The 23,804-nt window shown below is 40.3% G+C and overlaps 1 protein-coding gene across 1 annotated transcript in view; it reads left to right on the top strand.

The window, feature by feature from the left end:
- The first annotated feature begins 5,401 nt into the window (after positions 1-5,401).
- The window catches only part of LOC148112201 (vomeronasal type-2 receptor 26-like), a 33,740-nt gene continuing 15,337 nt past the window's right edge, over positions 5,402-23,804 (top strand). The window contains exons 1-5 of the mRNA XM_087877594.1: positions 5,402-5,606; positions 6,415-6,719; positions 9,386-10,180; positions 13,079-13,291; positions 18,148-18,274. Coding sequence (XP_087733720.1) covers positions 5,402-5,606; positions 6,415-6,719; positions 9,386-10,180; positions 13,079-13,291; positions 18,148-18,274 — 1,645 coding nt within the window. The remainder of the gene's footprint in view (positions 5,607-6,414; positions 6,720-9,385; positions 10,181-13,078; positions 13,292-18,147; positions 18,275-23,804) is intronic.

Here is a 23,804-nt window from a genome sequence, read left to right as displayed (position 1 = left end):
ATTGAAAGTGTTATCTTTGTTTATGAGAAGCCAAGTTTGTTTGTTTTACAACAAGTAAAGACTATTTATTTTTCTAACAACGTTCAGAGTCTGAGAGTATCTGTGTTGCAACGCTGTCTGGTCCATCGCTCTACTCTGCAGAGGGCAGTTTACCCTCAGCAAGCCTGATCATGCTCTATGGTGCTGAAATTTGGGGTCTTACAGAGGCCCCCATATTAGAGAGAACTCAAAATAATTTGTTAAGGAGGATGCTTGGGGTAAACAATTCCACTTCAGCTGCAGCGGTCAGAGTTGAATTGGGACATTTCTCACTGTACACCTATACAATCACTAGGGCGGTAGCCTACTGGCTAAAATGACCCAGATGGATGCCAGCAGACTCCCTAAAATATGTCTAGAGGAACAGCAGATTTCAAATCCTCAAAGGTATTCCTGGCTAACCCGGCTGTCAGAAATATTGACCCGATATGGCGTAGGGTTCCCGTTGTGTGACACACTGAACCAAGTTAAACAACGGATTAAAGATATACATGGGCAAATGGACATGGCAACCCTTTCAACTAATCATTCCCTTAAACTGCTGACAGCAGTTAAAACAACTTTCACTCTGGAAAAGTATTTACATTTAGAAATGCCATCAGTGGAGAGACAGTTATTTGTTAAGTTTAGATTCGAACTTCTAGATACCAACGTTAGATTCGGCGGTTATCGGAAAATCCCGTATGACAAAAGAATATGCATATGTGGGGTAAACGTCGTGGAGGACACGGCGCATATAATATTCGAATGTAGTCTCTATCAGGAAGTTAGAAATCAATATCTGTCCCCAATTATAAATAAATTTCCCCACTGGAATATAAGCCAAAAATTAGCATTTCTGTTGAGAGCTGACTCTCCTCCCCTGGTAAGAGCAATCACTCGATACCTTAAAAGGTTGACGGCAATACGAGCCAGTTATATCAAGGAAAATTTTATCGATTGTAAGAAAGATGAGCTCAGTTAGAGAGGAGCTATCCTATTTGGGTTATCTAGTCTTCTAGTCTTGGCAACTTAGCTATTGAAATTTGATATGGTAAAATTTTAATGTCATCTATCATATATTTTTAGATTGCTATTTTTGTAACTGTTTTATCTTTTTCCCTTTTTCTCTTCTGTTTTGTTTGAAAGGGCCTTCGGGCTATTCAATAAACTATACTACTACTACCCCTCAGCAAGCAACAAGTTATAAGTCATAAGTGGGAGGAGATGGGTGATAGGAACGATGAGAAGATTAATAGTAGTAGTAATGCAAGTTAGTGAATAGTTTGACAGTGTTGAGGGAATTATTTGTTTAGCAGAGTGATGGCGTTCGGGGGGGAAGGAGCATCCATCCATCCTAAGAAAGTTACCTGGTTGGAATAGCTATGGTAAGACTTTGTTAGTGACTGGTCTAACCCTGAGCTCAGCCCTTCTTGAATAATCCAGGTCGCCAGGTTTCTCCAAGATAAAAGATCAGTCAGTCCATTTCCTTCAGGAGCTGGACAAACATGGAGTGGTCTCCCTTAGAAGGTTGTGGGTTCTTCACATGGAGGTTTCTAAGAAGGGGCTAGACAGACATTTCTCTTACACGGGTTGAATGGTTTTCCTGGTTGATGCAGAGGGTTGGTTAGATCAGTGTTTCTCAACCTTGGTAGCTTGAAGATGGGTGGACTTCAACTCCCAGAATCCCCCAGCCAGCAGCGCTGGCTGGGGGATTCTGGGAGTTGAAGTCCACCCATCTTCAAGCTTCCAAGATTGAGAAACACTGGTCTAGATGATTTTTGTAGTTCATTCCAAATCTACTATTTTATTGTCTTCAGTTGCCCTGACTATGTCTACTTACAGCCAATTGATATTTATTTATTTATTTATTTATTCATTCATTCATTTAACCAATTTAACTATTCACACAATAGTTATTCACATAACTTTTTAATATGCAAGATTAACTTTTTAACAGTTGAACATCCAGTGCATAAGTCAAGAAAATTATCAATTTGTTGGTTCATTTGATTTAGATTCTTCCTGATTCCAGAATGACTCTGGGTGGCTCACAATCTAAAACAACAACAACAAATCCAGATACAATACAAATCAGAACAGGATAAATAAGTGAAGAACAAGAATAAAAAAAAGAAGTAGATGGTGATTCTACCAACAAAGTGTAAGTTAAACTTTACCTGATTCAATGGACAAGAAATTTTGGTTATAATAAAATTTTATTTATTTATTTATTTATTTATTTATTTATTTATTTATTTATTTATTTAATTAATTAATTAATTTCTATACCGCCCTTCTCCCGAAGGACTCAGGGTGGTGTATAGCCTGATTAAAAGCACAAAGACAGACAAAATTTAAAAATAATTAAAATTATTAAATAATAGGCTCAATTTAAAACCCCAAATTTAAAATCCCATTTTTAAAAACCCAATTAAAATCTTTACCTTCATAGCCCAGCCTGGCGGAACAACAGGGTCTTGAGTGCGCAGCGAAACACCCGGAGGTCGGAGATCTTACGTATTTCCGGGGGCAGTTCATCCCACAGGGCTGGGGCTCCCACAGAGAAGGCCCTACTCCTGGGCGTCGCCAGCCAACATAACTTGGCTGATGGCACCCTGAGGAGACCCTCTCTGTGGGAGCGGACTGGTCGGTGGGAGGCTATTGGTGGCAGAAGACGGTCTCGAAGGTACCCGGGTCCTGTGCCATGGAGCGCTTTAAAGGTGGTAACCAACACCTTGAATCGCACCCGGAAGACCACTGGGAGCCAGTGCAGCTCGCGCAGGAGGGGTGTCACGTGGGCACAACGAGTTGCGCCCATAACCACCCGCGCGGCTGCATTCTGGACCAGTTGGAGCCTCCGGGTGCTTTTCAAGGGGAGCCCCATGTAGAGAGCATTGCAGTAGTCCAGTCGGGAGGTAACAAGGGCGTGAGTGACTGTGCGCAAGGCGTCGTGATCCAGAAAGGGCTGCAACTGGTGGATCAGGTGAACCTGATAAAAAGTCCCCCTGGCCACGGCCATCATGTGTTCTTCTAAAGACAGCCGTGTGTCCAGGAGGACACCCAGATTGCGAGCCCTCTCTGTGGGGGGTAAAGACTCACCCCCAATTGTCAGTGATGGCACCAGCTGACTATATCGCGACGCCAGGAACCACAGCCACTCAGTCTTGGAGGGGTTGAGTCTGAGCCTATTTCTCCCCATCCAGACCCGCATGGCCTCCAGGCAGCGGGACATCACATCAAGGGCATCGTTGGGGTGGTCTGGGGCAGAGATGTACAGCTGAGCAAAATGTTGGAGCAATGGGAAAATATCTGGATTTAAAAAATAGAAATTTACACAACTACAATCTAAAAGAGAACTTTTATAAAATAATGTATAAATTGGTATTTATCTTCAGTCCTTTGCTTATCCTCATCTGAAGCAGTTATGTCATCCCCCAGAACTGATGCAGAAAAAGATATATCAAGCAATCTGCTAAGGTCATCAGCCACCATAAGCAGAAAGAGTTCCTTGATGGATCATAGACAGAGAGCTTTGGGGTTTTTTGAGGGTTTTTGTTGTTGTTGTTGTTGTTGTTGTTGTTGTTGTTAATTAGTGAAATATGAATGACTACAGTCCCAACCCAAAAAAAATCCGGTCATGTTTTAAAAGGGGAAAAAAATCCCTAAATACACAGCTGTGATTCAGTTAAACCAGAACTAACAAAAAGCATGGGAAAATGGAGAATTAATAAAAAAATAGCAAGGTGTACAATATTGATTTACATGGATCTAGTAGAGTGGTTGAACTTATCAGAAAAACTTGACAGCATGGAATCAAATTGTTTCATCTATTGATTCTAAGAATATAAAGACCAGAAGTATGTAACAGTTTTCTAGGATTGAAATGTAGTTCCCTAATTCAGAAATACAGTCCCTAAAATTAGCTTCATTTACAGAGGAGTAAAAAAAGAAAAAAATCACTCAAAAGAGGGTGAAATTCTGAAAAGTTCTCATTCCATAAGAATAGACTCGCTTAAATAAAAGCACAAAGGTGAAGCTAAAAATCTAGGAAGCTAAAACAACCTTTGGTGTAAGAGGACCTCCATTTCCCACCCATCCCCCAAGACATTTGAGAGCTTCTGTTCAGGATGGCTCCCACTCTGAATGGCCTTTCAGAAGCCCTGAAAGACCAGGCTGTTCTCCAGGCTTCAGAGGAGAGGGGGGTTGAGCCCCTGCTGGAGGGGATTTGGGGTGATGGGTGGCTTTGGAAAATACATGGTGGCTGTGCAGGTCTTCTCCATCCAGGCATGCAGTGCTGGGCTGCTAGGTTGCATCTTCATCCTCAAGTGCTACATTATCCTTCTGAGGCCAGACCTGAATACAAAGGAGCAGCTTATGACTAGAAGAAATGTGGAAATGTGAAACAGAGGAGTTTCAGCTTTCAACATGTTCCAACAGGCCAAAGTTATAAGGTGGTCCAGGTTTGTTCCATTATTAATGATTGAAGAGACTGCAAGATGTACAATGTACAGATCTACAATACACACCAGTGGGATTTAAAATGTTCACAAGAAAGATACCTAATAAAAGAGGAGGTGGATGGGCATTATAGCTAAGAAATAGCTACACCTACAGAAATGCACAACAACAACGACAACGACAACCAAAAAAACAATGATGAAAACTTTCTTGAATGCATTTGGCTTAATATAAAAGGAAAAAGGAATGACATTGCCATATGTGTATGCTACACATATAGCACCAAATCAAATACATAAAATATATCATTTTTTTTGCTAGTCAATTATTTAAGCTGTGTAGGAAGCAAACTATAATAGTAATGGGGAACTTTAACTAGCCTGACATCAACTGGGAAACAAAGTCTGCACCTGATGAAATGGGTTTCTGATTAACCTAGCGGACAAAATTGTCTCCCAAAATGTCCTTTCTGGACATAGCTAGGCAGGAAGGACCACAACCATTACACAGTAAAGTCCCCAGGGGTATATTTGTGATTTTTCACTAACATGCTTTTCTCCAATTTCTCTTCTGCACATGGAGCCCAGAAGAAGTTCAGGGTCCCAAGAGGAGAAGTTGCTTCTGACTGTAATTATCACCCTCTGGGCCTTTGAGAGAAACATCAGATTGAAGCCATATGCAAAGGATCTTGTATCAGAAAAGGATAAATTCATTAAATGAAGCTGTGTGGGAACAAATTTTGGGACAGGCGGGCTCTGTGCTCTTGAATGTACTTTCTCTCCCTTTCCAGGTGTAGCTAAATGTTTCTCTCTTTCTGAATCAGGAAAATCATTGGCATTTCTATTTTGTGAGACTGATTTGAATTCTCCTAAATCTTGTTCATCTTCAGAAACAGGAAAGGGATTGATTCGCCCCATAAAGTATGGACCTCCTGCTTCTGATGCTGCTGGTGCCCCATCCAGTCTCTGGAAAGCTTAGAAAGAAATGCCTGCTGAGTTTGGAGCACCAGGATGGAAACAATCCATGGAGCTATTACAGACCAGGAGACCATCTCATTGGTATAATCATCTCTGCAGCAAAAATATCACATATAATGTTGCCTTTCCAAAGTGCTCCTTCTACTCAGTCTGATTTGTAAGTCGTTCATGGTAATGGAGCTACATTCCCTCCATTTGCAATTCTAACACTCTCCTCCTTTTCTACTTTTTTCATTTGTTCTTAGATTGCAGGACATGTCTAATTTTCTGAATGATTTTTATTTCCATGGCTTCCCTCTTTTGTCTTATTTTATGGAAGAGACTCAAATCCAAAGATGGAGCTGGAAAAAAACATGAAAGAACTCCAGATTATTTTCTACCCCCAGTTCAATTCTGAGTTCATCACTTGAATGCTGACTTTTGTTTAAAGAAGTGATTGAAACAATTGTAGTTGCCTTAGCCCCACCCATTTTCATATTTGAATAACTGATCATTTGTTTTGGATCAATGTTGGCTTACGGCTCAGTAGACCTATGGAGACAGACAGGATTATATTTGAAATAGAGGTAGTTCTCAACCACAATTGAGCCTGAGATTTCTGTTTCTAAGGGAGACAATTTTTAAATGAGTTTTGTCCATTTTACGAACATTCTTGCCACAGTTGTTAAGTGAATTACTACAGTTGTTAATTGGTAAATCAATCTGGCTTCCCCGTTGACTTTGCTTGTCAGTAGGTTGCAAAATGTGATCCCATGATCCTGGGACCTGAATCATTTGTCAAGCGTCTGAATTTTGATTACATGACCGTGGGGATATTATGACGGTGTAAGAGTGAAAAATGGTCATAAGTCACTTTTTTCAGTGCCCCTTGTAACTTTGAACAGTCACTAAATGAATGGTTGTAAGTCTAGGATGCCTGCAAAGTGTTTTGTTGTTACTGTTGATGGTAATAACATGAACATTTTTTACAATAGGATTTCTTATGGTTTTTCAAAAATCCTACGATTAATTTTTGCAATTCAAGTAGTCAACAAGAATTCGCAGCTCCTGCACAATCTCACACTGGGATATAACATTCATGACAACTATCTGAGCACTTTATACACTTCAGATGCCTTGCTGGACATTCTCTCCACTGGAGAAGCCAACATCCCCAATTACGGTTGCGGAAGGAAGGAGAACCTTCTGGCTCTTCTTGATGCAGCTAGAAGGGACATCTCCATCCAGATGTCAATCTTAGCAGACACCTACAAAGTCCCACAGGTTTGTGTGTGTTTTTCTATATCTGGTAAAGTGAATGAGGTGATGGTGGGTGAGCAATAAATGCAATCATGTCTCCTCCATGGAATTCAAGAACTGCTTTTCACCATGTTAGTGAACATATCAGCTATGTTTTACCGTGTTTATTCAAATCCCTGTAGAGAGCTTTCTACTGGCTATTGAGCTGTTCAAAAATATCCCTCTAATGGCATTTTCACATAGAAATAATAACAGTTATATCCAGTTGAATTCAAGTTGGCAATAGTGATGTCTATGTATATTAAAAGTTGAATAAAAAGGACTCTAGCAGGAACAGTTTGTCTAATAGATGTTGCGGCTAAAATTAAGAGCCTTGGTGGCGCAGCAGACTAAAGTGCTGTTAACTAGCACAAGCTGCGTGCAATTACTGCAAGTTCAAATCTCACCAGGCTCAAGGTTGACTCAGCCTTCCATCCTTTCGAGGTAGGTAAAATGAGGACCCAGATTGTGGGGGCAATAAGCTGACTTTGTATAAAATAAAAAAAAAAAAAGAACACCGCTTAGATTGATTAAACTTGAGATTGGGTAGAAGAAAAGTGCATTCCTTGCATTAGAAAAAGGTTTTAGGTAGAATTAAAGGTGATATAAATTTGTATAATAAATTAATAATCCAATATTGAAAATAGATTTTTCTTGAAATATCTAATGACAGACTAAGTCAGTCAGGTAAACCAGGGTTTGTTGGCTTTCTAGATGTTAGTGCAGCATTTGACACTGAAAAATGGAGAAATATTATCGAGTAAATTGATTGCCCTTAAAATAGACCTTAGACTGTTCGCCCTGATCAAAGCCCTTTCTACAAGCATCTCTTTGAGAGGGAGGTTTGGGCTCAATGGATCCATAAAAAAAAAGGATTGATACTTACTAAAGGGGAGGGGAAAGGTACATATTTGAACCTTTGTTATTCAGTCTAGATTTTAATGTCTTACCAGGACTAATGAAGGATCCTGAAATACACATGTCTAAGGTGTTAAATACATACTGGATTTGCACTCATAATGCAATATTCATAAATCATACTCATAAATTGGATGGTGTAGTAGGCTGTTAAGAAAACTGCTACCATGATTCTCTAATTATTGATGAATCAAAGTCAAAACGAAAGTTCTCTAGAAAACGACATCATAGCCATAGATGCCTATTTGACAGTGAGCCAACAATGCAAGTAACACCTTTCCTTACCTAAGGTTAATTTTCCCTGAAACTGGATATTGCCTCCCTCAAAGGAGGCACTTCAGAGAAAGGGCTCAAGTGAATTCACTGCTTAAAGTTAAAAGAAAATTCATAGCTATCCAGCTTTCTTCCCATTTATTAAAGTATATAATGTCAAAGTTACCCCCAAGCCCTTATACATAACTGAAGTTTGGGGCTTAATATATAGCACTACTAGAGCAAACCCAATCACAGCATCTGAGGAGTATCTTCAAGGTGGATAAAAGGACTTCAGCTGCTGCCTTCAGAGCTTAAATGGGTATTTACACAATTTCTTATTTGTATATTAAAATTTGTTGGATTGTACAACTGAAAATTATATTTGAAGTTGTGGTCTCCCTGGCTCTTGTACAATTGGAGAAGTAGCCAAAAAGATTGCTGCACAAAGAATCTGAAGCAAAGATATAGAAGCAGTGAAAGATGTAGCAAAACACAAAAACTACAAATAATAGGACCCTTTATTGAAACAGAACACTTCAGTTGACATTTGCACGTGGGAGTCTAACTGTAGAAAATTAATGGGTGATAGAGAGAAGAATAGAACAGAACAGAACAGAACAGAACAGAATAGAATAGAATTCTTTATTGACCAAGTGTGATTGGACACACAAGGAATTTGTCTTTGGTGCCTACGCTCTCAGTGTACATAAAAAGAAAAGATACATTTGTCAAGAATCATAAGGTACAACACTCATAATCATAGGGTACAAATAAGCAATCAAATCATACTAGGAAGCAACCAATATAAATCATAAGGATATAGCAACAAGTTACAGTCATACAGTCATAAGTAGGAGGAGATGGTTGGTGGGAACGATGAGAAGATTAATAGTAGTGCGGATTTAGTAAATAGCTTGACAGTGTTGAGGGAATTATTTGTTTAGCAGAGTGATGGCGTTGGGAACTGTCCTTGTGTCTAGTTGTTCTGGTGTGCAATGTTCATAGCGTCATTTTCTATAGGGTACGAGTTGAAACAATTTATGTCCAGGATGTGAGGGGTCTGTAGATATTTTCACAGTGCTCTTTTTGACTTGTGCAATATACAGGTCCTCAATGGAGGGTAGGTTGGTAGCAATTGTTTTTTCTGCAGTTCTAATTATCCTCTGAAGTCTGTGTCTGTCTTGTTGGGTTGCAGAACCAAACCAGACATACAGAGGTGCAGATGAAAGACTCAATAATTCCTCTGTAGAACTGTGATTTGCATTTTTTATTTTTTGTTTAATTTGTTTCTTGTATTCAATTTTTATATAGTCCTGTTAATATTCTGTCTTTAATATTTTATTTCATATTTTAAGCAATGTCTAATCAATAAACTATTCTAGGATATTCATCAAAATTGGGTTGAATTTGTTAATATCTAGTATTTTGGAGTTGATCTGACCCCAAATATAACACAACATTCTTCATTGTTTTTTCAGATCAGAGATAGAATTGCTTCAGAGGCTCTGAGTGATAAAAGTCAATTCCCTTTTTTCCACCGGATCCTCCCTAAAGAAGAAATCAACTACCCAGCAATTGTCCAACTGCTCCTCCATTTCAGATGGACCTTGGTTGGTCTCTTTGCTTCAGACACAGACAATGGAGAGAATTTCATGAGGACTTTGACTCCTATGCTTGTTAGGAATGAAATTTGTGTTGTTATATCACAACAGTTCTCAATGACTGAACATACATCATTCCTCAGGGAGGCCCTCTCTAAGTGGAGACAAGTCAATGTCTTCGTTCACTTCATAGAAAATGTTCCCATTTTGGACAGAGTTCTTCCTTTCCATTTAATACTTGAAGATATGCCCGGACCCATTGAAAGGAAAGTCTGGATCCTCCCAAATTTTATAATGTATTCAATAATAAGGAATAGACGTCTCAAATATATCCATAGTATTTGGAACTTTGGTTATCTGTCAAAAGAAAAACCAAATGAAGATGGCTTTGAACCCTATTTCTTTGTAGTTTCCCAGTTTCAAGATCATTACTTGCACTGTACTCTTTCAAAACATCTATTTTCTGTCAAAGGCCAGAAAAGGTGCACCCAGAAAACACCACTGGAGACTCAAGAGAAAAGGAACAGGATCCGGATCAAAAATCACCATTTCGACTACAGTTTCTTTGAGACTCTGGCCCGTGCCGTAAATGCTGCCTATTCCTCCAGATCGAGGAGGAGAAGGAAGGAGGATGAAAAGATGTTGGGGACTCCAAGGCTGCAGCCGTGGCAGGTATGGGGTCCCGCTATGGATCCATTAATCTCCTTTGGAGAAGGAATCCAAAGGAAAAGGAGGGAAACCATCTCAACCTACTTATGCTACAAAAGGCCAATAGATTTGGCCAATCTAATTGTTCAGGGAATAACGTTTCAAAGAGTAGATACCATGACAGGTAAATTAAACATTGCTAATTTAAAAAAGCTGTATGCATTTTTAAATAAAGTCCTGTATTTTAGGTTTGTGATTAGCACTGTGGAACTTTATAAATTTGAAGGAGACTCTGGCAATCCAGCCCAACCCTGCTCTCTGCAGGAATCCCAGTTTTTCTGACTGATGGCTGCTCAATCTTTGCATTAAAATATTTGTATTTAAGGGAAGGGAAGACTAAACTCTCCTTCACTGGCTCAGTTCTTTTAGGATGTTTTTCCTCTCATTTAGCAAGAATCGCCTCTCTTGTAATTGAATTTCATTTTTCCTTATCTGACTCTCTGGAATAATAGTAGGCAGATCTTACGCTTCTATCTAACATCCTTCAGTTATTGGAAGGGTGCTGTATCCTCACTTCTCCAATTCAGAATTTGCGTTGGAGAAACTGCTCCCCTAGTCTTCTTTTTGTTCTTTCCTTAAGACTCGCATTCAGTTTGCAATCAACTATGATTTTGAGTTCATTTTCATAAATGTTTATTTATTTATTTACAAGTAAGTCAAGGTAACATACTTTATTTTATTTATTTGTCAAACATGTAAGATAACAGATGTAAGTATAAACATGATTATGAGTACATGAAATGGATACCAATAAATGGGGACATTAGGACAGGGACGGTAGGCACGTTGGTGCGCTTATGCACGAGACCTCAGGAATGGGGTGAGGTACACGGAAGACAGTTTAAGGTTAAAGTTTTGGGGATTCAAGGACGTAACAACAGAGTCAGGTAATGCATTCCAGGCATTGACCACTCTGTTGTTGAAGTTGTACTTTCTGCAATCGAGTTTGGAGCGGTTTACCTTGAGTTTGTATCTATCTATTGTATCTCGTGTATTGTTGTGGTTGAAGCTGAAGTAGTCACTGACAGGTAGGACATTGTTGCAGATAATTTTGTGTACTACGCTTAGGTCAGACCAAAGGCGGAGTAGTTCTAAATTTTCTAATCCCAAAATTTTAAGCCTGGTGGCATAAGGTATTCTGTTGTGAACAGAGGAGAGGAGGACTCTTCTCGTGAAATATCTCTGGACTTGCTCAATTGTATTAATATCTGATATGCAGTGCGGCTTCCAGGCAGATGACTTATCCAACACAGCTCCCTCCTTATTTGGGTTGGGCTGAAAAAGACTGATTGGCCCAAGGTCACCCAGCTGGCTTTCAGGGCTAAGGAGGATAAATTCACAGTCTCCTGGCCCAGGGGTGAAATGCTCTGAAGTCTGCTACCGGTTCGCTTTGCTCATGCATGCACAGTGCACGCCAAACGTGCACTTCGCACACATGTGCACCGCATGCGTTACCATGCAGCACTGAAAAAGGAGGGTAAGTAGAACAGCGGAGGGGGAAACAGCTGTGCTGCGCGATTTAGATTAGCTAAAAAGCTAGATTTCCTGCTTTCTGGCGAATATAAATAGCACAGAACAGCTGATGGTCGGAAATACCAGTTCGCTCGAACCAGTAGCATTTTTTTTTACTACCGGTTCTCCCGAACTGGTAGCATTTATTATACTGGTTTGGGAGAACCGGTCCGAACCGGTAGCATTTCACCCATCCTAGTCCCATACCATATTTGCAGATACCACGATATTTCCTCAATAAATTGTATGAATCGTGAGGATATAACTTGATTTCAGCAAAATATTAACAATACTTCCTGATAATTAGGTTAATTAACTAACAGTCTTTTGCTTTCTAGTCTGGTGCTTTAACCACAAGACTAAACTGGCTCTCAGGTATACTTACATACTTATGAAGCTTGGTATCATCCTTCTTCCAATGCCTCATTAATTTATTTTGAAGATATGCCTTATATGAGATGCTATAGTAGTATCTCAAAATTAGATATTTTTCTGCAGCTCAGAAACATCTTTCTATGAGGAAATCATAAATATTTTTCTGGAAATTTGGTACTCTTTACATCAGATCAAGTTAGCTTTGTCTGAGAGTTGTTATAAATCTTCCACCAAATCTTGCATCACAGAGATTTATCAATTCTTTTGTATTAATGACAATTCAGAAAAATTGATGACCAAGGACAAATTGTTATTCATAACTACTCATTTTCTTGAGAAAAATTAAAAAGATTACAAATTATTTGTATTGTTTTTGTGACGGTTTTTACTCACTTAATTACCACACAAGCCACCCTGCATTTAACTAGGTTTCTAATCACATCACAAAATTGCTAGTTCTTTACTGAAATCAAGTTATATCACCAGCATTTGTATAATCTGTTTAGGAAGCATCATGATATGTGAGAATAACTTTCGGGATGGGGGAAGAGATGCTGCCCAAGGAAGGATCAGATAAGAGGGGAGACGTCTACAGCTGCATAGTAGGAGAGGAAGAAACTCAGAAAAGATCCTCCCTAACTTTTCCGGCTGAAAAAGGAATTGGTATGCAATATGTACTATCAGACTTACAAAATTCTGTTAATGTAGTCTTAAAATAAAGTAAAATTAGCTCAGCTTGGTATGTTTCCTGACTGGTCTTTCATGGAGAAGATTAGCCTGACAACTTTCTTCTTGACAAATCCATGCTTTCTGGTAATCAACCTGTTGTTTTCAAATTTATAAATGATAACACCTTTTCTCCCAATTAAACATATTTGCAAGTTAGATAACCGTAGAAGAAAGATTCAAATGTAGGATAAAGCTAAGTTTTCAGATTTTAAAATTCCTTAAAATTCCTGGATGTTTCAATTCTAGTTTCATCCATTTCTGGAGAAGAATACATTTTGCAATATTTCCCAGATGAAACTGTACGTAGACCAAAACGGAGAGTTAGCAGCAGATCTGGGCATCAAAAGCTTGTTGGTTCTTCCCAACGAGGATCCCAGGATTGAGTTCCTGGGCACTTTTGAAAGACAGAGACTTCTTATCATCCAAGATGTTCATTCGCAGCTAAAGTTGCTCAACAAGGTGGGAGAAAGCTTGCTGTCCTTTGTTTTCCAAACTCTGAGATCCCATTTTAAGTGGGGGAATAGAAATCTTATAGTTTCTTAGGCTGATTTGGAGGCTTCAGTACTGTTCCATTTTGTGGACCATCTGCAATTTAGTATCTCCATCACACTGGTGGAAAACCCACAAGGCTGGGAAATGTGTTACTACTGGCTTCAGATTTGTTTGTTCCTTGTATGCAATTAGCAATATATAGTATATAGAATAACAGAACTGGAAGGGACCTTGATGGTCTTCTAGTCCCACCCCCTGCTCAAGTAGGAGACCCTATAGAAGCGATGGCTAACCTTTTCCAGAAAGCGTCATGTGTGCGCGAATGTGCACATGCACACCCGAACTTCCAAAATGCAATGCATGCTCACTCCTGTGCATGCACACATGACCCCCCTGCACACACCCAGCCCCCACGCATGCATGTGCAAACCCCTGCATGCGCCCCAGCCCCGTGCATGTGCAGCAGAGACCTGACAACCAGCTGGCCAGTGGGAGGTGCGCACACCAGTGGTGGGTTCCTCCTGGTTCGGCCGAGCCGGTAGCGGTGACGATATAACGCCACCGAACCGGTTCTCTTTGTTTGGGAACTGGGCCCTCCAGCCCTCCCCTCCGTTATTCTTACCGTTTATTTGGCCCCGCCCCCAATCTATTCTCTGCCTCCCGAGTCCCAGCTGATCGGCTAGAAGGAAAAAACTGTTTAAACTCTTGCCTCGGGGCTTCAAAGGGCCGCCCTACAGCTGATCAGTGTTAAAAGGCAGTGTGGTGGTAGACCAGTGTGCTCGAAAAACAAATGGGTAGACCGGTACAGCTTTGCAAGCAGTTAAAAGCCTGGTAGACCAGTACCTCTGCTAAATCCTAAAGAATTGTCACATGACCATCAAGCCACACCCACAAAATAAGCCACGCCCACAGAACCAGTAGTAAAAAAAAATTAGAACCCACCCCTGGTGCACACATGCATGGTGGAGCTGAACTGGAGCGAAGGCTCGTGTGCCCACAGAGAGGGCACTGTGTTTCACATGTGTCACGCGTGCCATAGGTTCACCATCACGGCCCTATAGCATCTCGGCAAATGGCTGTTCAACCTCTTCTTAAAATTCTCCTGTGATGGAACACCCACAACTTCTGAAGGCAAGCCATTTCACGGATTAATTGTTCTCACGATTAGGAAATTTCTCCTTAGTTCCAGGTTGCTTCTCTCCTAGATTGGTTTCCATTCATTGCTTCCTGTTTTGCCTTCTGGTGCTTTGGAAAATGAGTTGACCCCTCTTCTTTGTGGCAGCCCCTCAAATATTGAAACACTTCTGTATCACCTTGTTCTTCTTTTCACTAAACTAGACATAGCTAATTCCCACAACTGTTCTTCATATGTTTTACCCTTCAGTCCCCTAATCATTTTAGTTGCTTTTCTCTGCACTCTTTTTAGAGTCTCAACATCTTTTTTATAATGTGATGGCCAAAACTAGATGTAATATTCCTTTTTCCAAGACCTTATAACTACCTAGCTTGGCCTTAGAAATCCCTTTCTGACCCAGGGTTCATTCTCGTGCGCCAACGGCTGCAGCAAAAGATGTCTTACATACCCTGTTACATTCTCATCTGCCATCTCATCTCACTCCAGTTCTAGAAACTGGGCGGTCAGTTTTAGTCTCATCTCTCCAGTATGGCAGACACACTAATTAAACATATAAATATGCAAATCAACAAAGAACATCTCCTTTAAAGTTGGCAGCCCTAATTTCTAAGTAGTGGGATATAATTTTGGAACAGACTGATTGTCACTGAATGCTTAAATCTTTTCTCAATTCCATTCCTCCAGACTTTATTAAGTGGAAAAGGTCTTTTTTTTTTTTTTTATTGCAAAAGTTTTACAATTACATTTTCACCCCTTTTTTTCACCCCCCCACCTCCCTCCCCAAACTTCCCGTCCTCCCTAACCCTCCCTAACCCTCCCCCCCCAGACTTCCCTATTATGTACTCATAACTAATAACACTGATATATATACCTGAACCCATCCCTCCCCCTACATAATTTTCCCTCTTTGTCTCTTTATATTAAAATATTTCTAATACATTGTTTTCAAATAAAAGCTATTTGATACTTTCTAATTTGGTATTTGTTCTGAACATATTCTATCCACCTTTTCCATTCCCATTCATAAGTCTCTTGTGAACAATCTTTTAAATATGCTGAAATCTTCGCCATCTCTGCAAAACTAGCCATCTTCGAAGTCCATTCCTCGATAGTAGGCAAAGCTTCATTCTTCCAATATTTACCTATCAACAATCTTGCTGCTGTTATCATATACAATATTAATTTTGTTTCATCCCGTGTAAAACCCTTAACTATGCCCAATAAAAACAATTGTGGAGAAAATTGAATTTTTTTCTTCAAAACATTCTGCATGACCCACCATATTTTTATCCAAAAAGCCTTAACTTTCCTACAGGTCCACCAAACATGATAATACGTAGCATCCAAACATTCACATCTCCAACATTTTGGCTGAACATTAGGGTACATACATGACAACTTTTTAGGATCTAGATGCCATCTATAAAACATTTTATAAAAATTTTCCCTCAAATTCTGCGACTGTGTAAATTTAACATTCTGAACCCAAATTTTTTCCCATGTTTCCAACATCACTGGTTCTTCAAAATTTTGTGCCCACTTAATCATACAATCTTTAACTAATTCCGTTTCTGAATCCCTTTCTAGCAAAACATTGTAAAGCCTTTTAATATGCATTGGACCTTTCTCTCTTATATGTCTAACCAATTCTTCCTCATGCAACATAATACCAGTTTTTTGGTCCTCTTTCCATCTCAATTGTAATTGATTATATTGTAACCAGGTTAAATTAATCCCTTCGTCCAACAGTGTCTGCAATGTCTTCAACTGCCATCTGCCCGCATCTGTAAAAAGAACCTCTTTGTATAAAAACCCCCCGAGTGACATTATATTTGTATTCCACAAGGTATGACCAAGATCCAGCCATAGCGGTATTTTATAATCCCATTTGAGTCGGTGCTTCTTCCAAACTCTCATCAAAGAGTCTCTAAGTATATGACTTTTAAATACTTTATCAACTTTGTCATCATAAAATAGGTAAGCATGCCATCCAAATTCAAGATCAAAACTTTCTGCATTCAATATTCCAGCCTTTTTACTTCCAAACCAATCACTTGTTAAAGTTAAAGCTGCTGCATCATAGTATAACTGTAGGTTTGGAAGTTTAAGGCCTCCTCTTTCTGGAACATCTTGCATAATTTTCAATTTCACTCTCGGCTTTTTCTCGTTCCAGACAAACTTATTAAGTCCAGTTTGCCAAACTTTCAGTTGTTTATCACTTTTAAGCACCGGAATCATTTGAAACAAAAACAGAAATCTTGGCAAAATGTTCATCTTAACTACTGCTATTCTTCCAAGTAAAGACAGTTGCAGCTTTTTCCAAGTCCCCATGTCTTTCTGAACCTCTCGCCACAACACCTCATAGTTATTTTGAAACAATTTCATGTTTGATTCTGCAACCTGAACTCCAAGATATTTTACCTTAGGTACAATTTCAAAACCTGCCCTCCTTTCAAACTCATGTTTACGATCTTGTGTCATATTTTTGACTATCATTTTAGTCTTTTTTGAGTTCACTCTGAAACCTGAAACTCTACCATAGTCTTGTATAATGTCGTTCATCAAGATTATTGATTCCATTGGTTGTGATAGGGTAACCACCAGATCATCTGCAAATGCCTTTACTCTATAATCCTCTTGCCTTATCATTATGCCTTTCAAAATTTTTGAGTCCCGTATTGTATTTAGCAAGACTTCCAATGTTAAAATAAATAAAAGTGGGGACAACGGACATCCCTGTCTTGTTCCTTTTTCAATTTTAAACTCTGTCGTCAAACTTCCATTAATAATAATCTGTGCTTTTTGCTCTTGATAAATTGCTGAAATTGCCTGTGTAAACTGGTCCCCAAAGCCCATCTTTTTTAAAGTCTTTAGTAGAAAATTCCAATCCACTCTATCAAAGGCCTTCTCCGCATCCAAAAAGACCAGCACTGCAGAAATCTGTTTATTCTTATCAAGATATTCCAGTGGAATAGGTCTTTTATTGCAATGTCAGATGCCAAAAGCAAAAGTGATTTAAAAAATGAAGACTCTGCTCATAGTTATACCTCCTATATCAGCTTGGAATGAGTCAGAGACAGTGGTGAAATGTTACCGGTTCGCTCCAGTTCATTCAAACCGGTAGTGATAAAAGCTACCAGTTCAGACAAACCGGCAGTAAAAAAAAAAAAAAAGCTACTGGTTCGATCAAACCATTAGTTAGCTAATGATTTGGGCGAACTGGTAGTTTAAAAAAGCTATTGGTTCCTCCGAACTGGTATTTCTGATGATCAGCTGTGCAACGGGGTTTAGCTTTGATAGAAAGCAGGAAATTTAGCGAAGCTAAATCGCGCGCCACAGCTGATTTCCCCCCCCCCTGCTTCTACTTACCTTCCCAAGCCTCCTTTGGCGTGTAATGCGCATGCATGTACTGCACATGCGCACATACGCATGTGTTTGGTGCACACTGCGCATGCATATGCACATGCAGCGCGCATTTGGCATGCAGTGCACAGGCACAGTCAGCAAACCAGTAGAAAACCGGTTCGGATTTGACCATGGTCAGAGATTTCATATTTACCTAAGTGAAGCTCAGAGACTACTTGAGTCCATGTTTACCTCCATTTTGCATGGATGGTGAGTCCTAACACATTGTCACCTTTTCTTTGACAATGAAAAGGTTTCATTGTCACCTTGTTTTTCTGCTTAGTCCCTGCCTCAGTCCAAATGTGTGGGAAATTGTCATCCTGGGTTTTTCAAGAGGGCTCGAGAAGGAGAGCCAGTTTGCTGCTATGACTGCGTTCCTTGCCCAGAGGGGACCATCTCCACTCAGGAAGGTGGGTCACACTGAAGACAATGGAAGGCCTTGTGGAGGTGGATCCATCCAGAGCATTTTCATTAAAGTGCAAGTTAAAAGACAGATTGAGGCTCACTGATTTTCTTGCTTATTTTCAACCTGTACAATTTCTTATCTAAAGGGAAGAATAGCCCAAAAAAAGCACTGAAGGAGAGATAGGAGGGTGTGATAGATTGGGTAAGCTTTACTAATAGCAGAGAAAATATCTCTTCTGCATTTTAATTTGGATGTGCCCTTCCACATTTACCTTTCTAGGAACACTTGAGTTCTTTGAAACTCGAGGAATTATCTAGATCCACCCCCTAGAAGGATTGTTGCAATGCACTCTATGTGAGCTTCCCCTTGGGAAACAGTGGAAGATTCACAATGAGGTGGTGTGGACTGTTATGGGTACACTCATTACACCAATATTACCACAGGTCTAAATATTCCAGATTATTTGTAGGTCCAGCTTTCTCTGACCAACAAATAGATTTCACAATATTCTCTGTATTCAGTATATTAAGATTAAGATCCTGTAGGAGAAAAGGATAGAATATTAAATAAATTTTATTTTTGGCTTTTTCAGATACGGAAAAATGCACCAAGTGTCTGGATGATAAATACCCAAATGAGGACCAAATCCAATGTATCCCCAAAGTTATAACTTTCCTGTCTTATGAAGAACATCTGGGCATCATTCTGATGTCTTTTGCCCTACTCTTGTTCCTAACCACAGGCCTTGTCTTAATCATCTTCATTAAATACCGAGAAACTCCCCTTGTCAAAGCCAACAACCGGGACCTCTCTTACATCCTCCTGGTCTCCCTCCTGCTTTGCTTCTTGTCTTCTCTTCTTTTCATTGGTCAACCAAGGAAAGCCACCTGCCTCCTCCGACAAACAGTCTTCAGCATCATCTTCTCAGTTGCCGTTTCTTCTCTCTTGGCCAAAACCATCACAGTGGTGCTGGCCTTCCTGGCCACAAAACCAGGAAACCGAGTGAAGAGATGGTTGGGGAAGAGCTTGGCCAACTCCACTATTCTTTCTTGTTCTGCTGCCCAAATTATCATCTGCTCCATCTGGCTGGGAGTTTCTGCCCCCTTCCCTGACTCTGACCTCCACTCCCAGCCTGGAGAGATCATCCTGCAATGCAACGAAGGGGCTGTTGTCATGTTTTATGTCACCCTCAGCTACATGGGCTTCCTGGCTGCCATCTGCTTCATGGTGGCTTTCCTGGCCAGGAACCTGCCTGGGGCCTTCAACGAAGCCAAGCTGATCACTTTCAGCATGCTGGTCTTCTGCAGTGTTTGGGTGACTTTTGTGCCCACCTATCTGAGCACCAAAGGGAAATACATGGTGGCTGTGCAGGTCTTCTCCATCCTGGCCTCCAGTGCTGGTCTGCTGGGCTGCATCTTCATCCCCAAGTGCTACATTATCCTTCTGAGGCCAGACCTGAACACAAAGGAGCAGCTTACAACCAGAAGAAATCTGGAAATGTGAAACTGAGGAATTTCAACATTTAAACTTTTCAAAACTTAGAAAATGGTCCAAATTGTTCTCCATACATGAGTTGGGCCAATGATTTTGCTTGAAATAATTAACAGATTGCTGAAAGATAGTGTCCCATGTCCTTGTCCAGTAGAATTGCAAGATGGCCACTGAGTTCTTTTGAGCAGTCAAGGCATCATATCTGTCCTTTACTCTTAGCCTACCTGAAGCCTGAAATTCCCCACCCAGTTATTTGAAACATGACACCTGTGCAGTCTTGTGGATATGCTAGAGATAATTGGGAGGGGTGTATCCAAAAATGCCATTATTTTGGTTTATCTGTAATTGGAATTCTTTGCAGTTTTAGACTCAACATTGCAGCAGAAGCAGCATATGGAGAGTAGAGAGATCCCTCCTAGCTAAATTAGGAAGAAGATATTCTGAATTATTCTGCTAAACAAAACAGGAACTTAAATATAGCCTCACAAGATTTCTAGAAAATATTTCCCATCAAATGGAATGACTGAGTGTCCCATGGATGTGGTGTGAGGGAGAGACTGGGCATAAACACCTAGTCAAAAGTTTCAATAATTCATACATCTCAATCTTCGGGTGATCATTGAGAGTTGAAGATGGGTCCTGGCATGATCCAGAAGTCCTTACCTTCTTAAAAAGGATGTTTTCAAAGACATCCTATTCACAAAAGGAAGTCAACTGAAATCATGACATTTATTCTAAAATTAGCAGAAATATGTGTAGTTGGTTGTATGTTTAACTGATGATGTTACCTTGTTTGGTAATGAAATTTCTGCAAATAAACCACCAAGCTCAGACAACACCAGAGATCGCAATATGTCTTCCTTCTTGGCCGCATCATGGCTTTATCTTCCTAGCATCCAAGAGGTTCTCAGCCTTCCTCATTCCCCTCTTCAGCCTGGATGAATATACAGCATTTAAATGTCACAGTCCACAGCCCGCAATTAATGGGGTGATCAATCCTGGTCATCCTTCTCTGACCATCTTGTCCAGCCTTCCACTGAAAATTGATGTTTGGAATAAGAAAAAAAAAATGTTTTCTCTGCAAATTCTATAATAGAAGAGTAAAGGTTACTACGTTTTATTTTTCCAAAGCAGAACTGGGCTGAAAGAAAAATAAAAAGATGACATTAACAGTATGCAATAAAGTGACTCATTTTGTTTCAGAGCAAAACAAGTGTACAATTAGTAAAAAGATGGGGGTTGTTATGAAGAAACAAATGATTTCTCCTCTTGCAGATAGAAACCTGGGCCCAGGGAGTCCTAAGCTCCTCTTTTGACATTGGGCAGGAGCTGGAGATCCTGATTGAACTCTTGGATTGAAAAAGGAAGGAGAGGACTTTGCAGTACCAGATGGGTGCTTTCCTAGTAAAACCTAATACAAAGTGATCAGAAGACAGAAAATAAATTAGTAAAATAAAATAAAATAAAATAAAGCTTAAAGTGCAACAAAGAAATAAAATAGGAGGGTTTTAAAAAACCAGATTGGGGGGGTCTGCTCACAGCCAATCAGACAATAGTCGCATCTTTAATCTATCCTATCCAATCACCAAAACCATAAATCGCAACTTCACATTATTCTTTTTTTGCCAAATTTCCATGGGTTCTAGTTACCAATAAATATAGATGTTGTCTTTTCTGTAATCAAAGAAGTCAGTTTGTTCTTTTCAGCAAGTTCTGTTAATTTCATCGGCCATTCATCTGTGGTGGACAGTGCCAAATCTTTCCATCATTGTGCATATGGTAATCTCACCATAATATTATTTCACATGTTGAAATAATCTTCCATGGCAGCTTTTTTTTTAACTGTTTATCCATCAGTCCTAAAAGGAATGCTCTGGCTTCAGTTGAATTTCCTAACAATGAGGACAATTAACCAGTGGAACAGCCTGCCTCCAGAAATCGTGGGTGCTGCATCACTGGAGGTGTTTAAAAGGAGTCTAGACAGTCACCTGCCTGAGATTGTATAGGTTCTCCTGCTTGAGCAGGAGGCTGGACTAGAAGACCTCCAAGGTCCCTTCCAGGTCATTCTATTCTATTCTATTCTATTCTATTCTATTCTATTCTATTCTATTCTATTCTATTCTATTCTATTCTATTCCATAATATTCCATTCCATAATATTCTATTCTATTCTATTCTATTCTATTCTATTCTATTCTATTCTATTCTATTCTATTCTATTCTAATTCGATTCGATTCTAACCTTAACTTTAAGGCGGGCGGACTTCAACTCCCAGAACTCATCAGTCAGCAGGCGCATTCTGGGAGTTGAAGTCCACCTGCCTTAAAGTCCCCGAGGTTGAGAAACCTTGCTCTAGAATAGACCCATAATTACTTTGCAAGCTTTAGCTGTCGCTCTCACTGCCCGTTAGGAGCAGCCTACAGCCCAGCCTTTAAATCCTAGCTAGCTTCCACAGGCAATACTAAGGACAGCTAAAAACTGGTCAAGACCCATCGTCCTCCATTTTGTGGCTCTTTCCTGAGGTAATTTTTTTTTCTCCCTCCATTTCAAGGGGGGGAAAAGCTGCAGGGAGATTTTTTCTCTCTCTTCAGCCTGCAGTCAGGGAAGATTTCCCCAAAGGGGGAAGAGGTTGAGGGAGGCAGAAAGGGCAGGGAGAAAGCCCCTCCCGGTTATTTTGGGATAGTTCCAGAGACTCCCAGGGCTGGTGGGGGGGTCCCCCAGAGGTCATCTAGTCCGACCCCTGACCAAGCAGGAGCCCCTCTGCCCTCCTGGCATGAAACTTTCTCCTATCACAGCTTGGGTGCCGTTTAAGGGACGTTCTGTGTGCTCAGTTCTAACGGCAGCCTGGGAGGGCCTTCCTTACATCTTCTTTTCCCCCTCCTTTTAATACAACAGGCTCCCGGGGGTCTCTTTTTCTTTTTAGTTCGCCACCCCTCCTATTCAAAAGGGGCCGTGAGGGGGGGGCGGGGGCACCCCTAGCATCTCTCCACAGCTGCATCAAAGGTGGTGACTGTGCAATGTCGCCCCTCAGGGTCTTTTCCAGGGGAGGCTTCCCCCTAGGAGCCCCCTCTTTGTGGAAGGCGATGAGCATCCTGGTGAGGAAACTCCTCTGAAAAGGTGACCCTGTGGGTCACAGATCAACCGTTAGAGCAGAGGCCTTCAAACTTGGCCGCCTTTAAGACTTGTGGACTTCAACTCCCAGAATCCCCCAGCCAGCAATGCTGGCTGGGGGATTCTGGGAGTTGAAGTCCACAAGTCTTAAAGGCGGCCAAGTTTGAAGGCCTCTGCATTAGAGATTTAAAATTAAGCTTATCAACAGCAGAGGTCCAAGTCCACCTTCCTTGCCCCCCCCCATGGCCCTTTGCCTTTTTTGGGGGGGGGGGACAATCACGACTAGGGAAAGCCCTGAGATGTCCTCACCCACCCCGTGTTTTCTATTTAAAAAAAATTCCCTGCAGGCCATAGAAGCCTCCATGAAAATGAAGGTGACAGAGGTGGTTTGGCGGCACCTCGAGTTTTGATTACGTTTTTTAATTTATTTAATTTATTTAATTTTAATTTATAAAAACCCAAGTTTTTAATATCCAAATCGGCAGGCACCTTTGGTGGATGTCTGTAAAACTCTGGTTGCCAAGGCCCGTCTTAAAGGCAGGTAAATTGTAGGATGAGTGTAGAGACAACTAAAGAGAGCTCGGCTATAGATTGACCTCTCTTCTGATAAATTTTTTTTGGGGGGGGGGGAGAGCTGGGAATAGGAGTTGATTTTATTATAAATTTATAATTTTAATTATTTTTAAATTTTGTCTGTCTTTGTGTTTTTAATTAGGCTGTACACCGCCCTGAGTCCTTTGGGAGAAGGGCGGTATAGAAATAAAATAAATAATAAATATATATTAATTAATTAATTAATATGCTGCCCCTCTCCACAAACTCAGGGCGGCTCACAATACATTTTTTTTAAAAAAAAAACCCATTCTAAAAACATTTAAAAGCCATATTAAAACACAGATAAATTACAAAATTTAAAAAACCATTAAAATCA

This window comes from Pantherophis guttatus, chromosome 12, assembly GCF_059756535.1.
Source record: "Pantherophis guttatus breed Tessera chromosome 12, ASM5975653v1, whole genome shotgun sequence".
NCBI lineage: Eukaryota > Metazoa > Chordata > Lepidosauria > Squamata > Colubridae > Pantherophis > Pantherophis guttatus.
Note: the sequence above shows the minus strand (reverse complement) of the source record. Positions and strands in the feature narration are given on the sequence as shown.